Here is a 19743-nt window from a genome sequence, read left to right on the forward strand (position 1 = left end):
CAGGACTGGTAATCTAAAAACACAACTGCAATTTTCTGTGTACCCAAAAGACACACAGACGATTCTAGTTTTTGGGAAACTAACCCATAGTTTTCAACTTTATTTTAACATTGTGTGTTCCCAGCGATGTTTCAGAAGAAAGGTGAAGGGAATTAAATGCAGATGTAGGGTCGGTGACCTAATGCATTCTCTCCAAGAATCCGTGTGACTTGATACTCATCGTTTTTTTTAATAATAGTTTTTATTTGCATTTCAACATAGCACCATTGCATTACATAGTCTGCCCTCAGTTGATGGTCATAGGTTTGAATCCCGCCAGGTCCACTCAGCCTTTCATCCTTCCGAACTTGATAAAATGAGTACCATTGAGCAGGGCACCTAGATGCTTCTGTTATTTCAATGCCACGAGATTCAAGGGTGACCATGTGCTTTACAAACACACTTGTCACGTGGTTAACTCCTGTTTTACTTAAGCTTGGGAGATAAAAACATGGCGTGAATAAATGCAGGGGCACCACTCGGGTCATTGAGACAGCAAACAAAACATTTTAAATCTGAATTTGTGATTATTTATTCAATTAATATATTTTTTCTTAAGCTTATTTCTTTCAAATGTATTTTCTGTAAAATACATAACACATCCCTTAAAAATATATACTTCTAATTGTGCCACAAACCCCTCAATAATTTTTCCTTGGTAAAAGAAAATACATGCAAGTATCCTTCAAAAACACCCCAAGTTACTGTGCGGTCTTGCTGGGAGAGAGGAAAAAATGCACCATATCTACTAAGATATGGTAAATGTTTCACTCCTCCAACGCTGGGGCACTTTTGCCTGCCGCATGCAAATGCACACCCTTGCGCCATCGTAGAGACAGAGAACAAAAACTATCCTTTGAGAAATTTCCCTCTTTGTATGTGTCATGTACAATGCAGCACACACGCAAAGTTGGCAAAATAAGGAAAAATGAAAACATTTCTCCTATTTACACCTGCCTCCAGGAGGCATAAGGCTTTGGCACAAATCCTGGTCTGTGAATGTTAGTAGATAGGGATTTGCATAAAAATCGATGGGTGGTTGCATGGGAACGCTCCTGTACCACCCATGGAACACCTCCTTGACACAAAGTACTGCAAAGTAGCGCAAAGCGAAACTTTGAGTTACTTTGGGGAATTTCCCAACGCAAATTCCGGTTTCCATTGGATAGTAAATCCCACCCTAACCCTTTGTGCCGAGTTTGCTTCACTTTTGTGACACAAACCTGCCACACAGTGTTAGTGTATCTGGGCCTGGATGAGCGACAAAACAGTGCTTGTACTAATGGGGAAATTGGGCTTACCAAAAACATTATGCCCTCCAGAAATAATGTCCATCATAAATACTATCTAGGAAAAATAGCAGCAATATGAAATGCGACTCTAAGAGATACTATGCTGATCACAGTTCCTGTGCGACTGACTTTACCATCAGGAATTAGGGAAATAGATGATCATTACTCTAGTCTCCCCACCCCCGAGAACTGCTCTGAGGATAGTCTGGGTATTCCAAGAGAAGCTGAAAAAGACAGCCACAGTGCCAAGCAAAAACAGGCTTGGAAACATTTCACAGCTTATTCTTTAGACTTTTTACTAAGGCTGAAATGCTTTTGTCAAAAACATGGGCTCTAGAGGTGGTCGACCCATGAGGTTACTTTTAGTGGTGTGGCAAGGGGGGCGCGGTGGTTGCGGGCTGCCCTGGGTGTTATCACTGAGGGGGGTGACACAATGGCAAAAATATGTTTTAAACACATATTTTTGCCATTTTGTCAAGCCGGGGGTGACAAGAAATCACTGAGGGGTGGTGAAAAAAGGGCAAAATATTTTGTTTTAAACACATATTTTTGCCATTTTGTCATGCCGGGGGTGACAATACATTTTCTGCACCGGATACCACCTGACCTGGCTACGCCACTGGTTACTTTACGTCCCTCTAACAGATTCCAAAGGAAAGCATAGGTGGTCTCCCAGGAAGGATGACAATTTAGATAGCTGTAGAACCGACGGTTCAAGTACATGAACTACCAGCAAAGTGACAGCATAGCTGATTTATGAGATTATAGTTCAGGAACAATTCTTCATGTCACATTTCTAATTCATATAAAAATAATTTCTGAACGTGTATAGAAACAATAGTCTTCGTTGCGTGCACTGCATCGCATTTGGGGATGCAGTGCACGCAACGAAATTATTTTTATTAATGTATATGTTAACTTACCTGTAAACCTCCGTAATCCATAGTTTACTACCTCCCACCCTGCCCCTCCCCCTCCCCACGTCACCGCCTGGCAGTTACTCCTACTACCAACCGCGGCTGTAATTTCCTATAAGCCAGAAGGTTAATGGAATCCCCTGTGATCCCTTTTGGAAATACATCTGAAGGAGGAGGATGAAGGTTTGAAGTGGCTTACCGCAATATTATTGGTTACTGCTCGATTCACCATCACCAGGGATTGGATCTCTCCTAAGCCCCCCACCATAAATGAATGGTGGGTTTTAGTAAGGAAAACTTATGAAATGGAGAAAGCTCTAGCTCGAGTGCGAGGAACTCGCTCTCTTGTAAAATGAGACACTATATGGGGCCCTCTAGCATTAGATATATAAAGCTAACAGATTAGACTGCGCAAGTGCGTAATATATAATTTGAAGGGAAACCACCCGGAAGAAGGAATTGGAATTTGTTAATGATGTGACTTGCACTGTACTGTATTGCCTCTCTTGGAAATGCTTATATATTTGTCTAGATGTACTTTTTAATGAAGACTTCTCTTATTTAATTTGTAGTGTTGTTCCCTTGCTGACAATAAAAATATATTTTTTTTAAAAAGGAAATACATCTGAAGGTTCTAACTTATCCCCAAACTTTGATGTGAACTTTCTCATCCACACACTTTTGTTGACAATGATATAAAGAGTCTGAATCAGCTATTATCATTACAGTAATACCACCTACAGATAGTTCACACTTCAGTTTTTTCTTTCGAGTCCCAGGCCTGTCATCCACATTTAAGCAAGCATCTATACTCAATACAGACATATTTGTGTCTTCCTCATCCTCACTGTCCTGTGAACCATGGCTTAAATTATCTTCCAAAACTTTTATAGCATTGCTTTTCTTTTTCCTGCGTACTTTGAAATGACCTATAATACCACAACCCGAGCAATGCTGATTACTTGCGGGGTGTTTTTTGTCATTAGCATAATAACCAGAGAACCCACATCTGTAACATCTGACTTCATTCTTATTGTCAAGTTATGATTTATGTGTGCTGCTGGTTCTTTCAACAACCTCTCATGCAGCTTTGTTCTTTTTTTACTACGTTAATTTTAAGGCCCACATCTCCAGACTTGTGAACTTTGTCGTCTGTTATATCTGTTACTTTCTGAAAGTACAGCCTTTGCACATCTCCCAGTCAATTCTGCATGTTTAACCATATCTATTATATCCTGTAATGGGGCTTCTCCTTTTTCCCAAAGATTATCCTGTATGGTGGGATTTGCAGCATGCATGACAATCTGGTCGCATTAAAGCTCATTGTGTAATGCCCCAAAACGAAAAGTCAATGCGAGATTTTTGTAATACTGATTACATAATCTTCTATAGACTCTTGTTTGGGCTGCTTCCAGTGGTAGAATTTGTACGTATCAATACCAACAAAAACTGTAGTCGTACACCGGAGGAGCCTAGCGCGCAACCAAGATGGCCGCGTAGGCTTACGGCTCCCGAGGGCCTCCGCAACCTCCCACGTCTATCCTGACTTAATCCTGGTTTATTTGATGGGCTTTTGCAGATGAACTTGCGCTGAGGTGTCACCCGTTTTCCGAATTCAGATCGGACGCCGGGACCCGGAATGGTTGCACTCCGAAGTTGGCGGCCTGCTCTTGCCTTGGTCCCGATCTCGAGCTGGTGAAGGGCCCGGGTACGAAGTGAACAACAGCGGCTGGCTGGGCTTTCCCTGCCACGGACCCTGCACTTTCACTTTCGTTTTCAAGCTTGCTCTCTGATATCGGCCGAGAGACTCTGGTGTTTCAGAGGGGCGCGGACGGCGAAGTGTCTGGCCTGACTCTCGGATTCTACATGGGCTGACTGTCGGCGACGGCTGTGCTCAATTGAATTAGCTACCTGGTCCCCCTTTTTTTTCCTGGTGCGGGCGGGTGCCGGCCTTGGTGGCCTCCGGACGATGGCGGCGAGACTAGACGGAGACAAGTCGAAACCCAAGTCAACCCGGAGGGGTGCCTATACCCAGGTCAATAACATGGATCGATATGCGCAGGCAAAGGGATCCCCTGGTGGCTCGCATAAATCGCCTGAGAGGTCTAAGGAGGTCTCCGGCCCATCGTCGGAGTTGACCCTGCTTGACGTCATGGGCGCCATTGAGGAGATGAAGACCGCTGTGGGTCAGCAGTTTGATACCCTGGCTCATAAACTGGACGCGGTCCTGATCGATGTGAATTTGGTCAGGGCAGACCTGTCCAAAACTAACGAGCGGGTCGACTCCTTGAGTCAAGCGGCGTCGAGTCTAACTGTGGACGTGGCCGCCCTGCAGACGGAGGTCCGTAGGTTGCGGCTAGCCAGTGATCTGACGGACCGTCGACTTGAGGACTCTGAAAGCAGGGCTAGACGGAACAATGTTCGTATCATTGGAGTGCTGGAAAGATCGGAGGAATCTGCTGCGGATCTCTTTGTTGAGGACCTGGTGACCAATCGTCTCGCGCCTAAGGGACTGAGCAAGTTCTTTGCGGTGGAGCGGGCCCACAGGATTCCGGGTGGTGCGCCCAAGGTGGGTGCTCCCCCGCGGCATATAATCGCCCGACTCTTTAACTTTCGGGATAGGGATGCTATCCTTCAGGCGTCGAGGGTTGCCGGGCCGCTGAAGTTTGAGAACTCCAATGTCAGCTTTTACCCGGACTTCACGCAAGCGGTCCAGAAACAACGGCTGGGTTTTTTGGGTGTCAAACGGCGCTTGAGGGACATGGAGCTGAAATATGCGATGTTATTCCCAGCAAAGCTGCGGGTTGAGTTCAAGGGTCGTTCCCACTTTTTTGACCGGCCGGAGGCGGTTGGAGACTGGTTGGATGCCCTGCCTCGGGGACAGGATCGAGACAGTCGGATGGCGGAGAGCGGACGGGATTTGGTGGAGCAGGATTAGAACTTGGTTCCTGGTGATGGACTGAACTGGTGACGTTTTGTACCTTGGCTCAACTGGACCCTAAATTGGCACAATATGCCCTCCAAATGCCCGGGGGTTGTGGGGAGCTTATTGGGGTCCTTTCCTCCTTCTGGGGTTCTTTTTGTGGTATGTGTTAGGGCGACAGGCACACTGCGAGTTGGGGGGGCTGTTTGGGCTCAAGCAGGGGTGCAGGGAGGGGGGAGTTGTGGTTTGGGGATTGTGGGGGAGGGGGGTTGTTGGGGATTGTTTGTTTGTTTCGCAAGGCAATGTGAAGTTCTCTGCTGACTTATCTGGGTTGTGCTTTCCGGGATGTGGGTATCATGCACGGGAGTGGGATGGGGGGTAGGGGATTGAGAATCCTTTCGTGGAATGTGAATGGACTTGGGGACAGGATCAAGCGCGGGGTGGTGTTGCAGTTCTTGAAGCGGATTTCGCCCGACATTGTTTTCCTGCAGGAGACACATTTGATTGGGAACTCCTTCCATGCCCTAAATAGGAGGGGCTACCGCCTTGCCGCTCACTCTGGTTTCACTTCTGGCTCTAGGGGAGTGGGCATTTTGGTTAGGGCCTCTCTCCCATTGGAAGTTGATGAGGTGCTTCACGATGATATGGGGCGCTATGTGGCACTGGTGGGGAGATGGGAGGGTAGGACTATCTCGCTCGTCGCTGTGTATGTGCCTCCGGGGTTGCAGACGGCTACATTTGCTGATTTGGGGCGTTTGGTCCTGGGACTCCCTGGGGGGGTTTTGGTGTTGGGGGGTGACTTTAATGCCGTTGTCTCCGGGTTGGAGGACCGTCACCCCCCCAGGGATCTCCCTAGGGCTCAGGCCTGGTTGGGTGGCTTTTTGGACACTTTGGGACTTGTAGATTGCTGGAGATTGATGCACCCGGGTCAGGCGCAGTATACCTTTCACTCGGGGGCCCATGGGAGTCTCTCGAGACTTGATCACATGCTTATGCCAGCGATCCAGGCTGGGATGATTGGGGAGGTGCGTCATTTAGCCCGAGGTATTTCTGATCATTCCCCTATATGGTTGCAACTGAAGGTTGTCCCTGGGGCAGAGGGGAGAGTGGCACCCATTAGCCCCTGGTATCTACGTAACCCTAAGATCCGCGCGGAGCTGGTCAAGTCCACTGATCACTACTTCAATGATAATGTGGGGTCGGTGCCGTCGGCCGTCTCCCTATGGGAGGCTTATAAAGTGGTGATCAGGGGGCAGGCCCTGTCCCTTATCTCCCATGCTAAGAGGTGTGAGAGAGCGGAGGTGGTTCGCCTGGAAACTGAAATAGCTGAAATGGGGGAGGACTTGGAGCGGGGAGTTACTGATGAGAAAGTGCATGTTCTCAGCCTCAAACAATCAGATTATAGAGCGCTAGTCACAGAAGCCGCTAAAGGGATGAGTAGAGAGCAGCAAGGACGACTGTATGATGTGGGGGACAAGGCCGGAAAGTTGATTGCTTGGTTGGATAAGAAGGAGAGAGCGAGCAGGGTGGTGCCCGTTGTGGAGAGAATGGATGGAGTGCGTGTGATTGACCCGGTGGAGATCGTTGACTGCTTCGCGGCTCATTTCCGCGGGGTATACTCTCCGGTATCTGTGCGTTCGGAGGAGGATTCTCATCTGTTGCTTAGAGACATTGCATTGCCAACCCTATCGGAGGCTGATGCAGTATTGATGGAGGCGAAGTTGTCGTCAGATGAGATCGCTCTGGCCACTCGCTCGATCGCATCGGGTAAAGCGGTGGGTCCTAATGGTCTTCCCATCGAACTATATAAGTTGCGTCCCGATAAGATAGCGCCGCATCTTCGGGACATGTTTTTCGCGGCACGTGCGGCGGGCTTCCTCCCCCTGACCAACGCCTCGCCAACATAGTTGTGATACACAAAGAGGGGAAGCCGCGAGATCGCTGCGCCTCTTATAGGCCCATTTCGCTACTGAACGCAGAACCCAAAATTCTGGCTAAGGTATTGGCTAATTGACTGGCTCGGGTCGTGGGCGACTTGATTCATCAGGATCAGTCCGGTTTCATACCTCACCGGAACACCGCTCTAAATTTGAGGCGGTTGCACGGCGTGCTGGCTAGAGCGGAATTTATACGTGAGCCGGACATCTTGGCATCTTTAGAGGCTACTATGGCGTTCGACACTTTGGAGTGGCCATATATTTGGGCCGTGTTGGCGAAATTTGGGTTCGGCCCTGAATTTATTGGTTGGGTAAAATTACTATATGCTGACCCTCTGGCTCAGGTGGTGGTGAATGGTAGGGTGTCGGCTCCCTTCGCACTGGGGAGAGGTACGCGGCAGGGATGTCCATTATCACCCCTTCTCTTTGCACTTTCTTTGGAGCCTCTCGCCGCCTGGTTGCGTTGGGAGCCGTCGTTGCGAGGCATTAGATGGACGCCGGAGTTTGAAGACCGTGTCTCCCTTTACGCGGATGACATCCTTCTGTATCTCACCTCTCCCCGACAGTCGCTGATTGTATTGGTGGACGTACTGAATTCCTTTGGTCGCAACTCCGGCCTGGTCATCAACTGGGCCAAGTCGTGTGTTTACGTCCTCTCGGGTGAGGCCCCCCTCCTGCCACGGGATTGCCCTATCCAGATTGCTACCCTGGGGTTCAAATATTTGGGAATCTTTATCTCACTGGATCCCGCGGTCCGCTATGAGCGAAACCTTCTCCCTCCCCTCCAGCGATTGAAGGCCGACGTCACGAGGTGGCGACGGCTTCCGCTCTTGCCACTTGGACGGGCGGCATTGTTTAAAATGATGTCACTACCTCGCTTCTTGTACGCTTTGCAAAATACTCTAGATGTCGTGCCAGCCCGTTATTTCCGGGAGGTGGAGGGTCTTCAGCGCCAACTGTTTTGGGACGGGCGGCCGCGGATTGCTCTCGCCAAGTTGACGCTCCCTTGGTACGATGGGGGGTCGCCCTCCCCGATATTAAACGATACTATTGGGCGTCTCAGTTGGCGGCGGTGAACCACGGGATATACGGTCCTGCCTTGAATCCGGCCTTCGAGATGGATACATTTCTGCTCCCGGGTGGGGACTATAATAGGGCGCTGTACTCGGTGACTCCGGGCACGCGGTTGACAGGACCCACGCAGGTTGCGGTACGTGTGTGGCACGCGGCGAATGCTGCGATGGGGTGGAGGGATCGCTTGACTCGGGCGACGCCGTTGTATGCCTCTGAGCGGTTGGGCTGTTTGTGGAGATCGAAAGGCTTTGAGAAATGGGATATGATTGGTATATGTAAGGTGGGTGATCTTTGGGCGAAGGGGTCTTTCAAAACGTTTGAAATGCTTAAAACTGAATATAAATTAAACGATAGAGAGTACTTCCGGTATGCTCAAGTCTACCATGCGCTGTGTTCGGTTTTTCCAGACGTTGCTGCTATCCCCGAGTACTCCCCACTGGAGGATAGAGTGTTGGATGGCTACGTGCCCGACAGCACTATTTCTCTGATTTATAAGAAACTCATTAATGATCGCGCGGACTTGCTGCTCCGTCTGCGGGACGCTTGGACAGGCGATGGCTTGGAATTGGACGACGAGGACTGGGTATCGGCGGTGGCCTCCCCGAAAGAGGTGGCAATCCCGGCCCGCTTACGATTCGTACAGCTGAAGATCCTTCATAGAGTGTATGTCACGGGGCCCGGTTTGCTGCGTATGGGTTACTCGCTGGATGGACAGTGTAAGCGTGGATGTGGCCTGTCGGGTACCTTTCTCCATATCTTATGGGAATGTTCGGAGGTTGTGCGATTTTGGAACGGTATCCACACCGTAATGGAGGAGGTCACGCACGTTGCTCTGTTGCCAGAGGCTAGGAGGTGCTTGTTGAATGTCTGGGAACCGAATGATTGTAATGCGGCACAGACGCAGTGGGTGACCTTGGGGTACATGTTGGCTAAGCGTAACATTGCACAGCTGTGGGGCTCCCCGAGGCCGCCCACGATCGAGGTATGGAAGGAGAATATGGACTGGTGTATGTTTAGGGAAAAGACGGTGTATGTGGCGAGAGGCAAGCCAGGGAAGTGGGCTAAGGTATGGGGTCCATGGAATTTATATCGAGGACGTATCTGCACCCCGCCTCTGCCATTAGAGATCGATATTGCTTTGTCCCCCTATCCACACATTCCGCGGGATGGTGTGAGATGTGTTCCATGCTTTGTTCTCCCATTGCCCCCCTCTACCGCTTCCAGACAAGACCTGCTTTGGACACTGTACGTTATTCCCCCTCCTGGGAAGAGCACGCTGCTATTTCAGACTCTCATTGCCTTGAGTGTGTTTTATATTTAATAAAAAATGAAACTGTTTATTCCGAATGCTCCTGGCCTATGGCCACGGCCTGTTACATGTGCTCACGAACTGTCGGGAGCTTTGCCTCTGGATCATTTGAATGTGTGGCGTTGCACTGCGGGCCCTCGGGCTCTATAGCGGCCGGCCCTGGTGGTTGTAGGCCCTTGTCTGTATTTTATTGTGTATCAACGGTTTCTAATTAAAAGTTTAACAAAAAAAAAAAAAAAACTGTAGTCGTGAAATATTTGTCTAAATCCTCAAGTGCATTGGTAAAAGCAGTGCCATGATCTGGTTGTCTAGGTTTCTTTTCTGTGTGATTATGAGTTTTTAAACCAGATGACCTAAGTCAGTGTAACAAAAATGTTTTTGCTGCTGTCAGGGGTGAAATCCTCATCATCATCGGAGGTAGATATATAGTTCAGAAAATATTCACGCCATTCCTGCCATTTAAGGGAAGAATCATCCGAAGTAGAAGTAAAAAATTGAGGCTAATCAACATATTTATTGGATGCCATGGTGAATAGCAGAGCAGAGCAGAGCAGAATACTACAGAAAACAAATATTTACCCCCCTATAGTTTACCTCGAATTGTAATTGCACTGTTGAAGGTGTCACAAAGGTTGAAAACAGTATAAATCTCGCTGGACAATGATGAGCCGATGTCTCTAGCTGTCCTGCGCTGCCAGCTGCATACGAGTGTATCAGTGGTGCAAGCGTGTCACTGTAGCAGCTGGTGCGGGGGTTCGGTGTCAGGGTCAGTCCGGTTGTCGCCAAAAATTGTAATGATCTTCCCACACAAAAATGTGTTAAATAAGTCTTTATTGTAGATCAAGCCCTAGCCTTCACTTCCTGGTTGAAGCGTTAGCAACCAATCAGATCTCTGCACGAGATTGGCAATATTTGCAAATAATTTGCGCACCTTGATATATAGATTTGGATTTTCTTTAGTATCTCCAAAACTACTGAACATATTTACACCAAATAACAAAATGGGCACTTTCTAGACCAAAAGCTACCTTTCTACCATATTTGGTATCATTCCGTCCAGTAGTTCGGACTGTAGTTGTGTCGAAAATCTCTATGGGAATTAACATGGGAAACTCAGTTTTTTACCCCCTACTTTCTCCCAGTCCCTGCTTGACGGATCACCCCAAAACCTTCCATGCACAATAAGACCCAATGGCACACTTTGTTTGGAAGATTTCTGGACGATTCGTCACCCAGTGCCAAAGATACAGGCAAGTGAAAAAACCTGTTTCCTATGGAAACTAGATCTTAACTATAACTACCTACTGGCATATACACACATACACACATTGGGCCCGATTCACAGAACTAACTTAAGACAAAATCCTAAACTTACTACCATTTTCGTATTCACAGAAGGCACTTACTCATTTTGGTATTCACAGAAGACACTTACTCACTTCAGTATTCACAGAAGTTAGGAGTCCTAACTTTAGGACTCCTAAATGCCTTCTGTGAATACCGAAAGTCTTAAAATTAGGATTTTTCTCAGTTTAGGAGTCCTAAAGTTAGGACTCCTAACTTTACTACTACTAAACTGAGAAAAATCCTAATTTTAAGGCTTTCGGTATTCACAGAAGGCATTTAGGAGTCCTAAAGTTAGGAGTCCTAACTTTACTACTACTAAATTGAGAAAAATCCTAATTTTAAGACTTTCGGTATTCACAGAAGGCATTTAGGAGTCCTAAAGTTAGGAGTCCTAACTATACTACTACTAAACTGAGAAAAATCCTAATTTGAAGACTCTCGGTATTCACAGAAGGCATTTAGGAGCCCTAAAGTAAGGACTCCTAACTTCTGTGAATACCGAAATGAGTAAATGCCTTCTGTGAATACCAAAATGAGTAAGTGCCTTCTGTGAATACCAAAATGGTAGTAAGTTTAGGATTTTGTCTTAAGTTAGTTCTGTGAATCTGGCCCTTTATGATTGACCTTTGTAGGTGGCCTCAACCATCAATTTTATCTGTTGCTCAATGTGTGGATCCCCTGTATTTCACTTCTAAGGTTGACACTGCTTATATCAGCCATGTTGTGAGCCATGCGTGGCACTGGACTGCAGGGTCATATTTTGAAACTTATTTTCCGAAGTATTCTAGTGCCTGAAAGTAGAGATGATCCTAGAACAGAGGACTCCTCTTGCCACTGGTTGGAATTGCCAGTTAACTAGTGTGATCGGAGGACTACTGTAACCTTGGTTGCAGTGGAAGGATCCACCCCAACAAAGTTTTAAAGAGGACTGAACTACAGAGCACGCATACTAGTCCAAATGTAACATCAAAGGGAATTGGTTGGATCCTAGTGCTATTCACAATACTGGAGTAGCGTCACACACATTTGAAAGGCAGAAAATATCCAAAAGCTTGCAGCACCCAGTAACTGACTTATCTGCAGCCATTTAGCACCTGTGAATGTTCCTTTAGGATGTACTGTAGTGAATATTCTTGTTGCACTGCTGTCCTTTTTAACAAGACTATTTTCTTGTTGCTTTATATACTATCCTTTCCCATTCCTTGACCAGCAAAAGGGTAGGGTTTCTTGACACCCCAAAAGTATTTTCTTATTATAGCTTCTGGCTGAATATTTTTGTTTATAGTTAACTATTTATCACCATATAGATTAGGGGGGTATAGTTTCTTTTTTACCCATATCTGTATTTCTTCATTGTATTTTCAATTAGAAGAACATATTTTACTTACATTTATAACAAAATTGTAAGTCATATATTTAATGCTGTAACATTGTAAGGATTATTGTTCCAGTACAATTTCTTTCTGAGGCATGCCTTGCTGCTCAGGCCAAGCTACCAAATGTGAGTTATGTTAAGTGTCTTGAGAGCAGGTTACCTTTGAGGCTACTTCTCCTTCAGCAGTGCAGGAGATAAATTGAAGCCCACGTCAAGTCTGCACCCTCTACACCACATAGTGCAGGCAGATTTGGCAGATTCTTCTTTTGGAAGCAACAACAATACCTGTATCACTCCTCCTCCAACTACTACCAATAATAGATTGTTTTTTAAATCCTGCATGTATACCATTTCTAAGGGCTGTAAATAGCATGTTTTACTATTACTTTATGTATTGGTACTCCAAAAGTTCACTAAGCAAGATGCCTATGCATCCGTTCTGGGCAACAAGTATCGCGTCTGTCCAGTAGAGCTGTAAAAACAATGTTCATTGCTGTGACATCAAACAAATAGACAACCCTTGGAGGCCACCCGCAGTGCGTCTGGCCCATTTGTATGGATAGGTGTTTTACCTTTTCCCCAAACACCAGTCACTCTGTAATCATGTTCTGTGCTGTTTCTGTTTCTTCACAGAGATGCTGCTTGAAGCTCTGTGTTTCAGTGTTGATCCATACATGAGGTGAGACCATTTTGCTTAATGGAGTAAAACGTCTATTTGTATTTCTATGTTTATTGAGAAGCTCTTCTACTTGAAGGCTTGTACAAAGGTAAAATCAAGTGGCTCTCATTGAATTATTTCTAAAGTGTAAGCCTTCATGCCGTAGGCATCTTGGAAATAGAAACCAAAAGAATAAAAATAAACTGACCCCCTCTACAGGTGGTGTGGAATAATCATAAACAGGGGGAACATGGAGGCAGCTAAGCAATCCTAAAGCACTTTAAAGTGCATTTTAAACAATGATTAGGGCTTTCTAAGATTTGTGACCGGACCCTCTAAATGCACTAACCACTCACACAACTGCTAAAAACATAGGGCCATATTTACGAGCGGAGTTGTGTTGCTCTTGCACTGCATGTCTCTCTCACAGTGGGCTCATGCTTCCACATCCTGACCCTTCTAAGGAAAGCATTCCCCTATCTCCCGACACTACTAGAAAGACCCTGACGCAGACCCTGGTACTGAGTAAGCTAGATTACTGCAATGCCTTCCTGATCGCAGCCAATGAGTCCTCACTACACCGCTTACAGATGATACAGAATACCGCCGCTCGCCTGGTCCTAAATGCGCCCTACAGATCTGCCTCGCTACCTCTCCTTCATCAACTACACTGGTTGCCCATTCCACAACGCGTGAAGTTCAAGATATGTTGCCTTCCACACAAAGCGATCTGGGGCACTGGCCTCTCCTATCTGGCGGAGAGACTCCACCATTACATCTCTCACCGGACTCTGCGCTCCAGTTCCAAATCGCTTCTAACTATTCCCAAGATAAAAAAAACAAGAACGGGAGGATAAAGCTTTTCCTACCTGGCTCCTCTCATCTGGAATCAACTCCCCCTCGCCTTAAGACAATGCCCAGACCACTGGAAGTTCAGGAAAATCCTGAAAACTGCCCTGTTTACAGACTAACACTACGACCAATGCTTCTCTGCAAATCCAGAGTGCTGAGATACCCTCCCGAGGGTGATTCAATGCGCTATATAAACCTATAAATCAAATCAAATCAAAATCAAATCACAAGGTGGTCCAAGAGTGACGCAAGTCCTAAATGAGATATATGAAGCAACGCAAGGCCACTTTGCGTAGCCCTGAGTGGCTTCATAAATCTGGAGTAAAGCAACGCAACACAAATCATTGCATTGCCTTAAGGCTGCTCCCTTGCATTAAAAGTCAGTACCACCTAACCAGGGTAACATCCTCTGAATATCGTGAATGGAAGCAAGAATAATGATGTGAGCAAGGCACCTAATTCATGAAGGTATTTTCCTGACATGATGTTTTCATCATGAATTGAGCTCTATAAATGAAGGATTACCTCAATGAAAACTGTTTGGCATTTTACTGTTAACTGAAGACTGAAACTGAAATTAAAGATGCAGTGACTACATCATGATGCTATGGGGCTTACTGAAGGCAGCCTTAATGGAGGGAAACACACATGAAAAATTCTGTGCTGTTTTATTTGAGCACTACCACAATCTGTATTTATGTTTTATAATTTGATTGGTATAGTTAGTTTGTTTGGTCCTAGAAGAGTCAAGCAAATGGTTGATGATCAATTATGCTGCAGATTGTCTGTTTTAAATTTAGCATTGGTGTCTGCTAGATTTTAAAAGTGGTGAGGCGTAAATTTCAGACCCAATTAAAATGCGTGAGTGAGCGTGGCAAAGAAGCCTAAAGTGAAAGAGGAGGCTGCGGTTCACTCCCCGCAAGTGCATTTTGAAAAAATAGATCCAGAATGGTGGATTTTACAGAATACATTTGGTAGAATTTATTTTAATGAAAAGTACAGTACACATCTTACCGCTCTTTGTAACCAAGCACCCCCTTTAGCGTGTGTATCAGTTATGTTATGTTATGTTGGTTTGTCTAGGGTGGATAATCACCTGGTAGGGTATCCAGGCACTAGAGCTGTCTCATAGTCTCAAGTGTGCGGCCCTACAAAAGCCTCCTGAGCAATACAGCGTTCTCCAGGTACATGAACCCCCTAGAAGCCCATCCTGCGTTTGAGCTGCTGTGCACTGCTTCTACAGCCATTATCATGGCTATTCCCCCCTTTTAGCTTCCAGGCTACCAGATGACGCAGTGGACATTTCTTTCACAATTTAACATTTCATGTGTTTGTTCACTTGTATGAACTGAACTACCCCTGGACTACTAGTTCCTGAATTTACCAGACGCTTAGTCTGCAGCCTGGGAGTACAAAAAGAACTCGGAGAACCTTAAGTACAGGCATTTTAAAAACACAAACAGCTCTTACAGCCCTTCAAGAATCATGTGATCCTCATACCATCCCCTCTTCCATATCTCTGATGGCCCCTCCCCTTCTTTTAGGTCTACCATGACATCCTCACCCTCTCGACGCACACCACCTGGGGCCACCTAACACTCACAGACATGTTAAGCTCCCCTTGGAAAGCACACACACCTCATCTCCTCACTTTTCAGCCGGATACAACTGTGCAAAAAAACAAACAGAATTACACATCTGACTTGGGAGAGCCTGAGATATCTCCTGTGCAGGGCAGAGCAAGAGGGTGACTTTGGTATCTGGCTGCGCGGGTGCAGGTATTTGGATGTGAGATGCTGGTCTGCAAACCTCCACGCATGCAAGTAACACAGTCATATAAAAGACAATACAGATACAGGAGGGTCAGAGAGCAACAGGTGCCCCTCCACATCCAACCTGAGTTTTGCACCAGTAGCACCACACTAAAGCTGATACTTCCTGTCAATAAACATGGGTTAAGCCAGGGCAGGGGTTTGGGCTGCTGGGCAGTACAGGGAGCCTCTGGTCCTTTTTGTGCACACAGGGCCCGATTCACAGAACTAACTTAAGAAAAAATCCTAAACTTACTACCATTTTGGTATTCACAGAAGGCATTAATCACTTTGGTATTCACAGAAGGCAATTACTCATTGATGTGCAAGTGCCTTCTGTGAATACCAAAATGAGTAAGTGCACTTACTCATTTTAGGAATTCACAGAAGGCACTTACTCATCAATGAGTAAGTGCCTTCTGTGAATACCAAAATTAGTAAACGGTAGTAAGTTTAGGATTTTGTCTTAAGTTGGTTCTGTGAATCAGGCCCAAAGACAACTGCCAATCGAGGCAGTCTGCATATGCTGCTTTATAAAAAACAGTTACACGGTCTCACACACAAAATCTAGAGGTAAAGGTGGCACAGTGAAAACAATGATCTGAATTTTGCCCAAACCACCACTTTGTTTTTGTCGTAATTTTTTACAGTCCATCAAAAATAAATATACTACTGCTTTCTTTTGTTGTCATCATTTTTATGGTGCATCAAAATTAATACTATTTATTTTATTTCATAATGAACAAGCATTTGCAATGCAATCGATTTTGCTTTTGTGAAAGCTAGAGCTATTGGCATTGTAAAGGATAACGTTTTTCACTTATGTTTTTGTTTGCAGTGGAGTAATGTAACATGTAAAGCAGCTGACTTTCAAGATTGATTAACCGTCATGTGCTTTATGTAAATTAACATTTTTCTTCCTATTAACAGGTTTTGCACACAAGGTTCACTAAACCCAAAAAAGAAATAAAGAAGCAAAACAGCGATAGTGAAGTCACCCACTCGCTGGTTAGGAAGAACGGGGGCTGCAGAGGGACATTAGAGGGCTTGAACTAGAGGGTGAGTGAGAAAACACTGACTCAGATGTTGACAGACAGCTCACTGAATGCACAGTGCACGCAGCAGCTTAGGACATGAAACTACTCATGCAAAGTGAAATTACCACAGCTCCATGTAGATGTGCGATGAGTGGAACTTGTTGTTGGTGAATCTTCAAAGCAGAAAAGGCAGGCCGCGAGTAATCATGAAATGCGTGTGGTGTCTTCATTGCCCGCGAGCACACCCGCAGCGCGATAGCGCTTGGATAGAACCTGACAGGGATAATATAACACTGGCGACGAGGGCTGAGTGAACCACGCGCAAGGCCTAATTGAGCGGGAGAGCTGCGCCGGCAGCCCCGCTGAGTGCAATCAAGGGTGGTTGCTAATCCGCCCAGGAAGCGCGTGTCACGTCGGACACCACGAAGCAGGCAGGCCTCTCACCTCGGCACAAAGACACCACCCAGCAGCCACTCGCCAGGACAACTACACCCTCACAAGCACCGGGTGAGTCGCGCAGGACACGTGGTGCACACTCCTGGCAGCTTCACTACTCGGCGGGCCCAGTCATGCGCAACGAACCATGCTAGGCCGCGCAGGCTGTGTCAAGCCCTTCTGCATCATGGGGGCTCGCCCAGGCACTCCAGGATGCCTGTAACAGCGTTGTACGCTCGCTGGGGCTCCCAAGGACCACTACTCACCTGTAGCCATGGGAGATCAAGGGGATGCAGCACAGCCCACAGCTAGGGCCACACCACAACACCCCAGCAGGCGTCTTACCGCCATTCAGTGAATCGGCTGACCCCACCACGGCGTTACTTTATCGCCACCAGGGAAACAGATGGCGCTGTCAAACGATCCTTGTTGCTCCACTATGCAGGTGAGTAGATCTACCTGCTCTTCAAACACCTCCCCAATACGGGCCTCCCTGGCGACTATGCAGCGGCAGCCCTCTATGCGTATTTTGATCCCCAGCTCAATCCAGACTTTGCGCACTTCAAATTGCAGCAAGCAAGACAGAGAGAAGGGGAATCAGTGGATGCCTTCCATGCGAGGCTGAGGGAGCTCGCCATCACTCACCTCGCGAGCGACAGGGTGGCGGAAAAAAACAGGGCCCAACTGATCCTTGGAATCCGCAGCAAGTCCCTGCGAGGCCTCATACTGCGACAGCCGAACATACCAATGGCTGACATACTAGTGATGGCACGGTCTCATGACCTTGCAGCTGCGCGCACAGAGGAGATGGATCTCACGCTGATGCGCAATCCAGAGAAGGACGCCACCATCAAGACAGAGAGGGCTGATGCCGTCGTGAGGCGAGAGAGGAGCAGCAAACCACGAGCTCACCCACCTCCAACCATGAAAGGCCAGTGTGGGTACTGTGGGTACGAGGAGCACCCCCCAGTCGTGCCCAGCCCAGGGGAAGACGTGCACCAACTGTGGCATTGCAAATTACTTTGCGTCAGTATGCCAAAGAAAGGCGCAACGAAGGAAGGGACATGGCCCGCACCAGAGTGAAGGCTAGTCCGCCAACTGTCGAGCATCTTGCTATCATCCTCACATAGGGGAAAGAAGAGTGAACAAAATGTATACCAGGCAGATGATACCTTGTCTGATGATGAAGGGGAGACCTACCTGGTCTCGTTCACACAACCCCTGAAGAGACAGAGGCGACCTCAGCCCAGTTGCACGAATCTAATAGCGGGGTCGGAAGTCAGTGCAGTTATCGACATGGGTGCATCAGTCAGCGTCATGGGGATCCAGCAGTATAACAAACTAAGGCCCAAACCGGAATTCCGGCCTTTGAAGACGAGGATCTTTGCATATAGGAGTGACTCACCCCAACCGCTCCGAGGCAAGATGATGGTATCCGTCTGATCCGGGGACGCCGAAATCACAATTGACATCCACATCATCAACCAAGAGGCAGACACACTATTGAGCAGCCATGCAGCAGAGGACTTAAGGCTGGTAACGTTCGCAAGGAGCGTGCAGGCTGACCAGATGAAAGACCTGCTCGACCAATTTGATGACCTCTTCAAAGGGCTAGGAAAGATACAGAAAGTTCCAATCAAGTTGCACATAGACCAGACCGTCAAGCCGATGGCATTGAGGCACAGGAGGATCCCTTTCCACCTCAGACCATAGTGGAAGAAGAACTGCAAAAACTAGAGGACCTGGGGGTCATAGAGAAAGTCTTGGGGCCCCCACCATGGGTGTCCCCCATGGTAATTGCTGAAAAACCCCGCCAACCAGGAAAAATAAGCACGAACGCCACATAATACCGACGATGGACGACATTGTGACTGACTTAAATGGGTCCAGGTGGTTTTCAAAATTGGACCTGAACGCCGATTATCATCAACTGGTGCTTCCCAAAGAAAGTAGGTATATCACCACGTTCAGTACCCATCTAGGACTCAGAAGATACAAGCGCCTAAATTTTGGCATATTGTCAGCAGCCAAAGTTTTCCAAAATACAGTCAAAGAGATCCTGGTCAGACTGCCCAGTGTATTCAATGTGAGTGATGACATCCTGATCCACTCACAGACCATCGAAGAACTCTACAAGCACCTGAGGGCCACGCTGAAAAGACTCCAAGACCATGGGGTCACTTTGCACAGAGAAAAGTGCCTGCTAGTCCAGCAACGGATAGAATTCTTCGGATATACTTTCACACAGGAAGGAATCCAGGTTAACCCTTGGAAGTCCCTAACAGTAGCGGAAGTACGCAGTTTCCTTGGGATGGCGACATATTGTGGCCGCTTCATTCCGGACCTCGCCACCATCGCTGAGCCCCTCCAAAACCTCACTCGCACTGACGCCATGTGGCAGTGGTGATCCGCCAAATAAGTGGCATTCCAAGCAGTCAAGAATGATCTCCTTGACCACACAACCCTGGTATACTTCAACCCGGCCAAGCGAACAGTGATATTGGTGGATACTAGCCCCGTCGGCCTGGGAGCTGTCCTCACCCAGGAGCCAGAACCAGCTCGGTGGGCCACCCTAGCCTATGCCAGCAAGGCGCTCTCCCCGACCGAGAAGCGCCATGCCCAGATCGAGAGGGAGGCCCCAGCAATCCGCTGGGCATGCCAGCACTTCCATCTGTACATCTGCGGCCACCCGTTTAAGGTCATCATGGATCACCAACCCCTGGTACCTCTGTTCAGA

The 19743-nt window shown here is 47.2% G+C and overlaps 1 protein-coding gene across 2 annotated transcripts in view; it reads left to right on the forward strand.

The window, feature by feature from the left end:
* Positions 1-19743, forward strand: part of LOC146862126 (prostaglandin reductase 1-like) — a 291511-nt gene that overhangs the window by 107087 nt on the left and 164681 nt on the right. For both annotated transcript variants that reach the window (XM_085641315.1, XM_085641316.1), the window contains one exon: positions 12847-12892. In XM_085641315.1, the coding sequence (XP_085497441.1) occupies positions 12847-12892 (46 nt within the window). The remainder of the gene's footprint in view (positions 1-12846; positions 12893-19743) is intronic.

The sequence above is a fragment of the Triturus cristatus genome, chromosome 2_2 (genome assembly GCF_964204655.1).
Source record: "Triturus cristatus chromosome 2_2, aTriCri1.1, whole genome shotgun sequence".
NCBI lineage: Eukaryota > Metazoa > Chordata > Amphibia > Caudata > Salamandridae > Triturus > Triturus cristatus.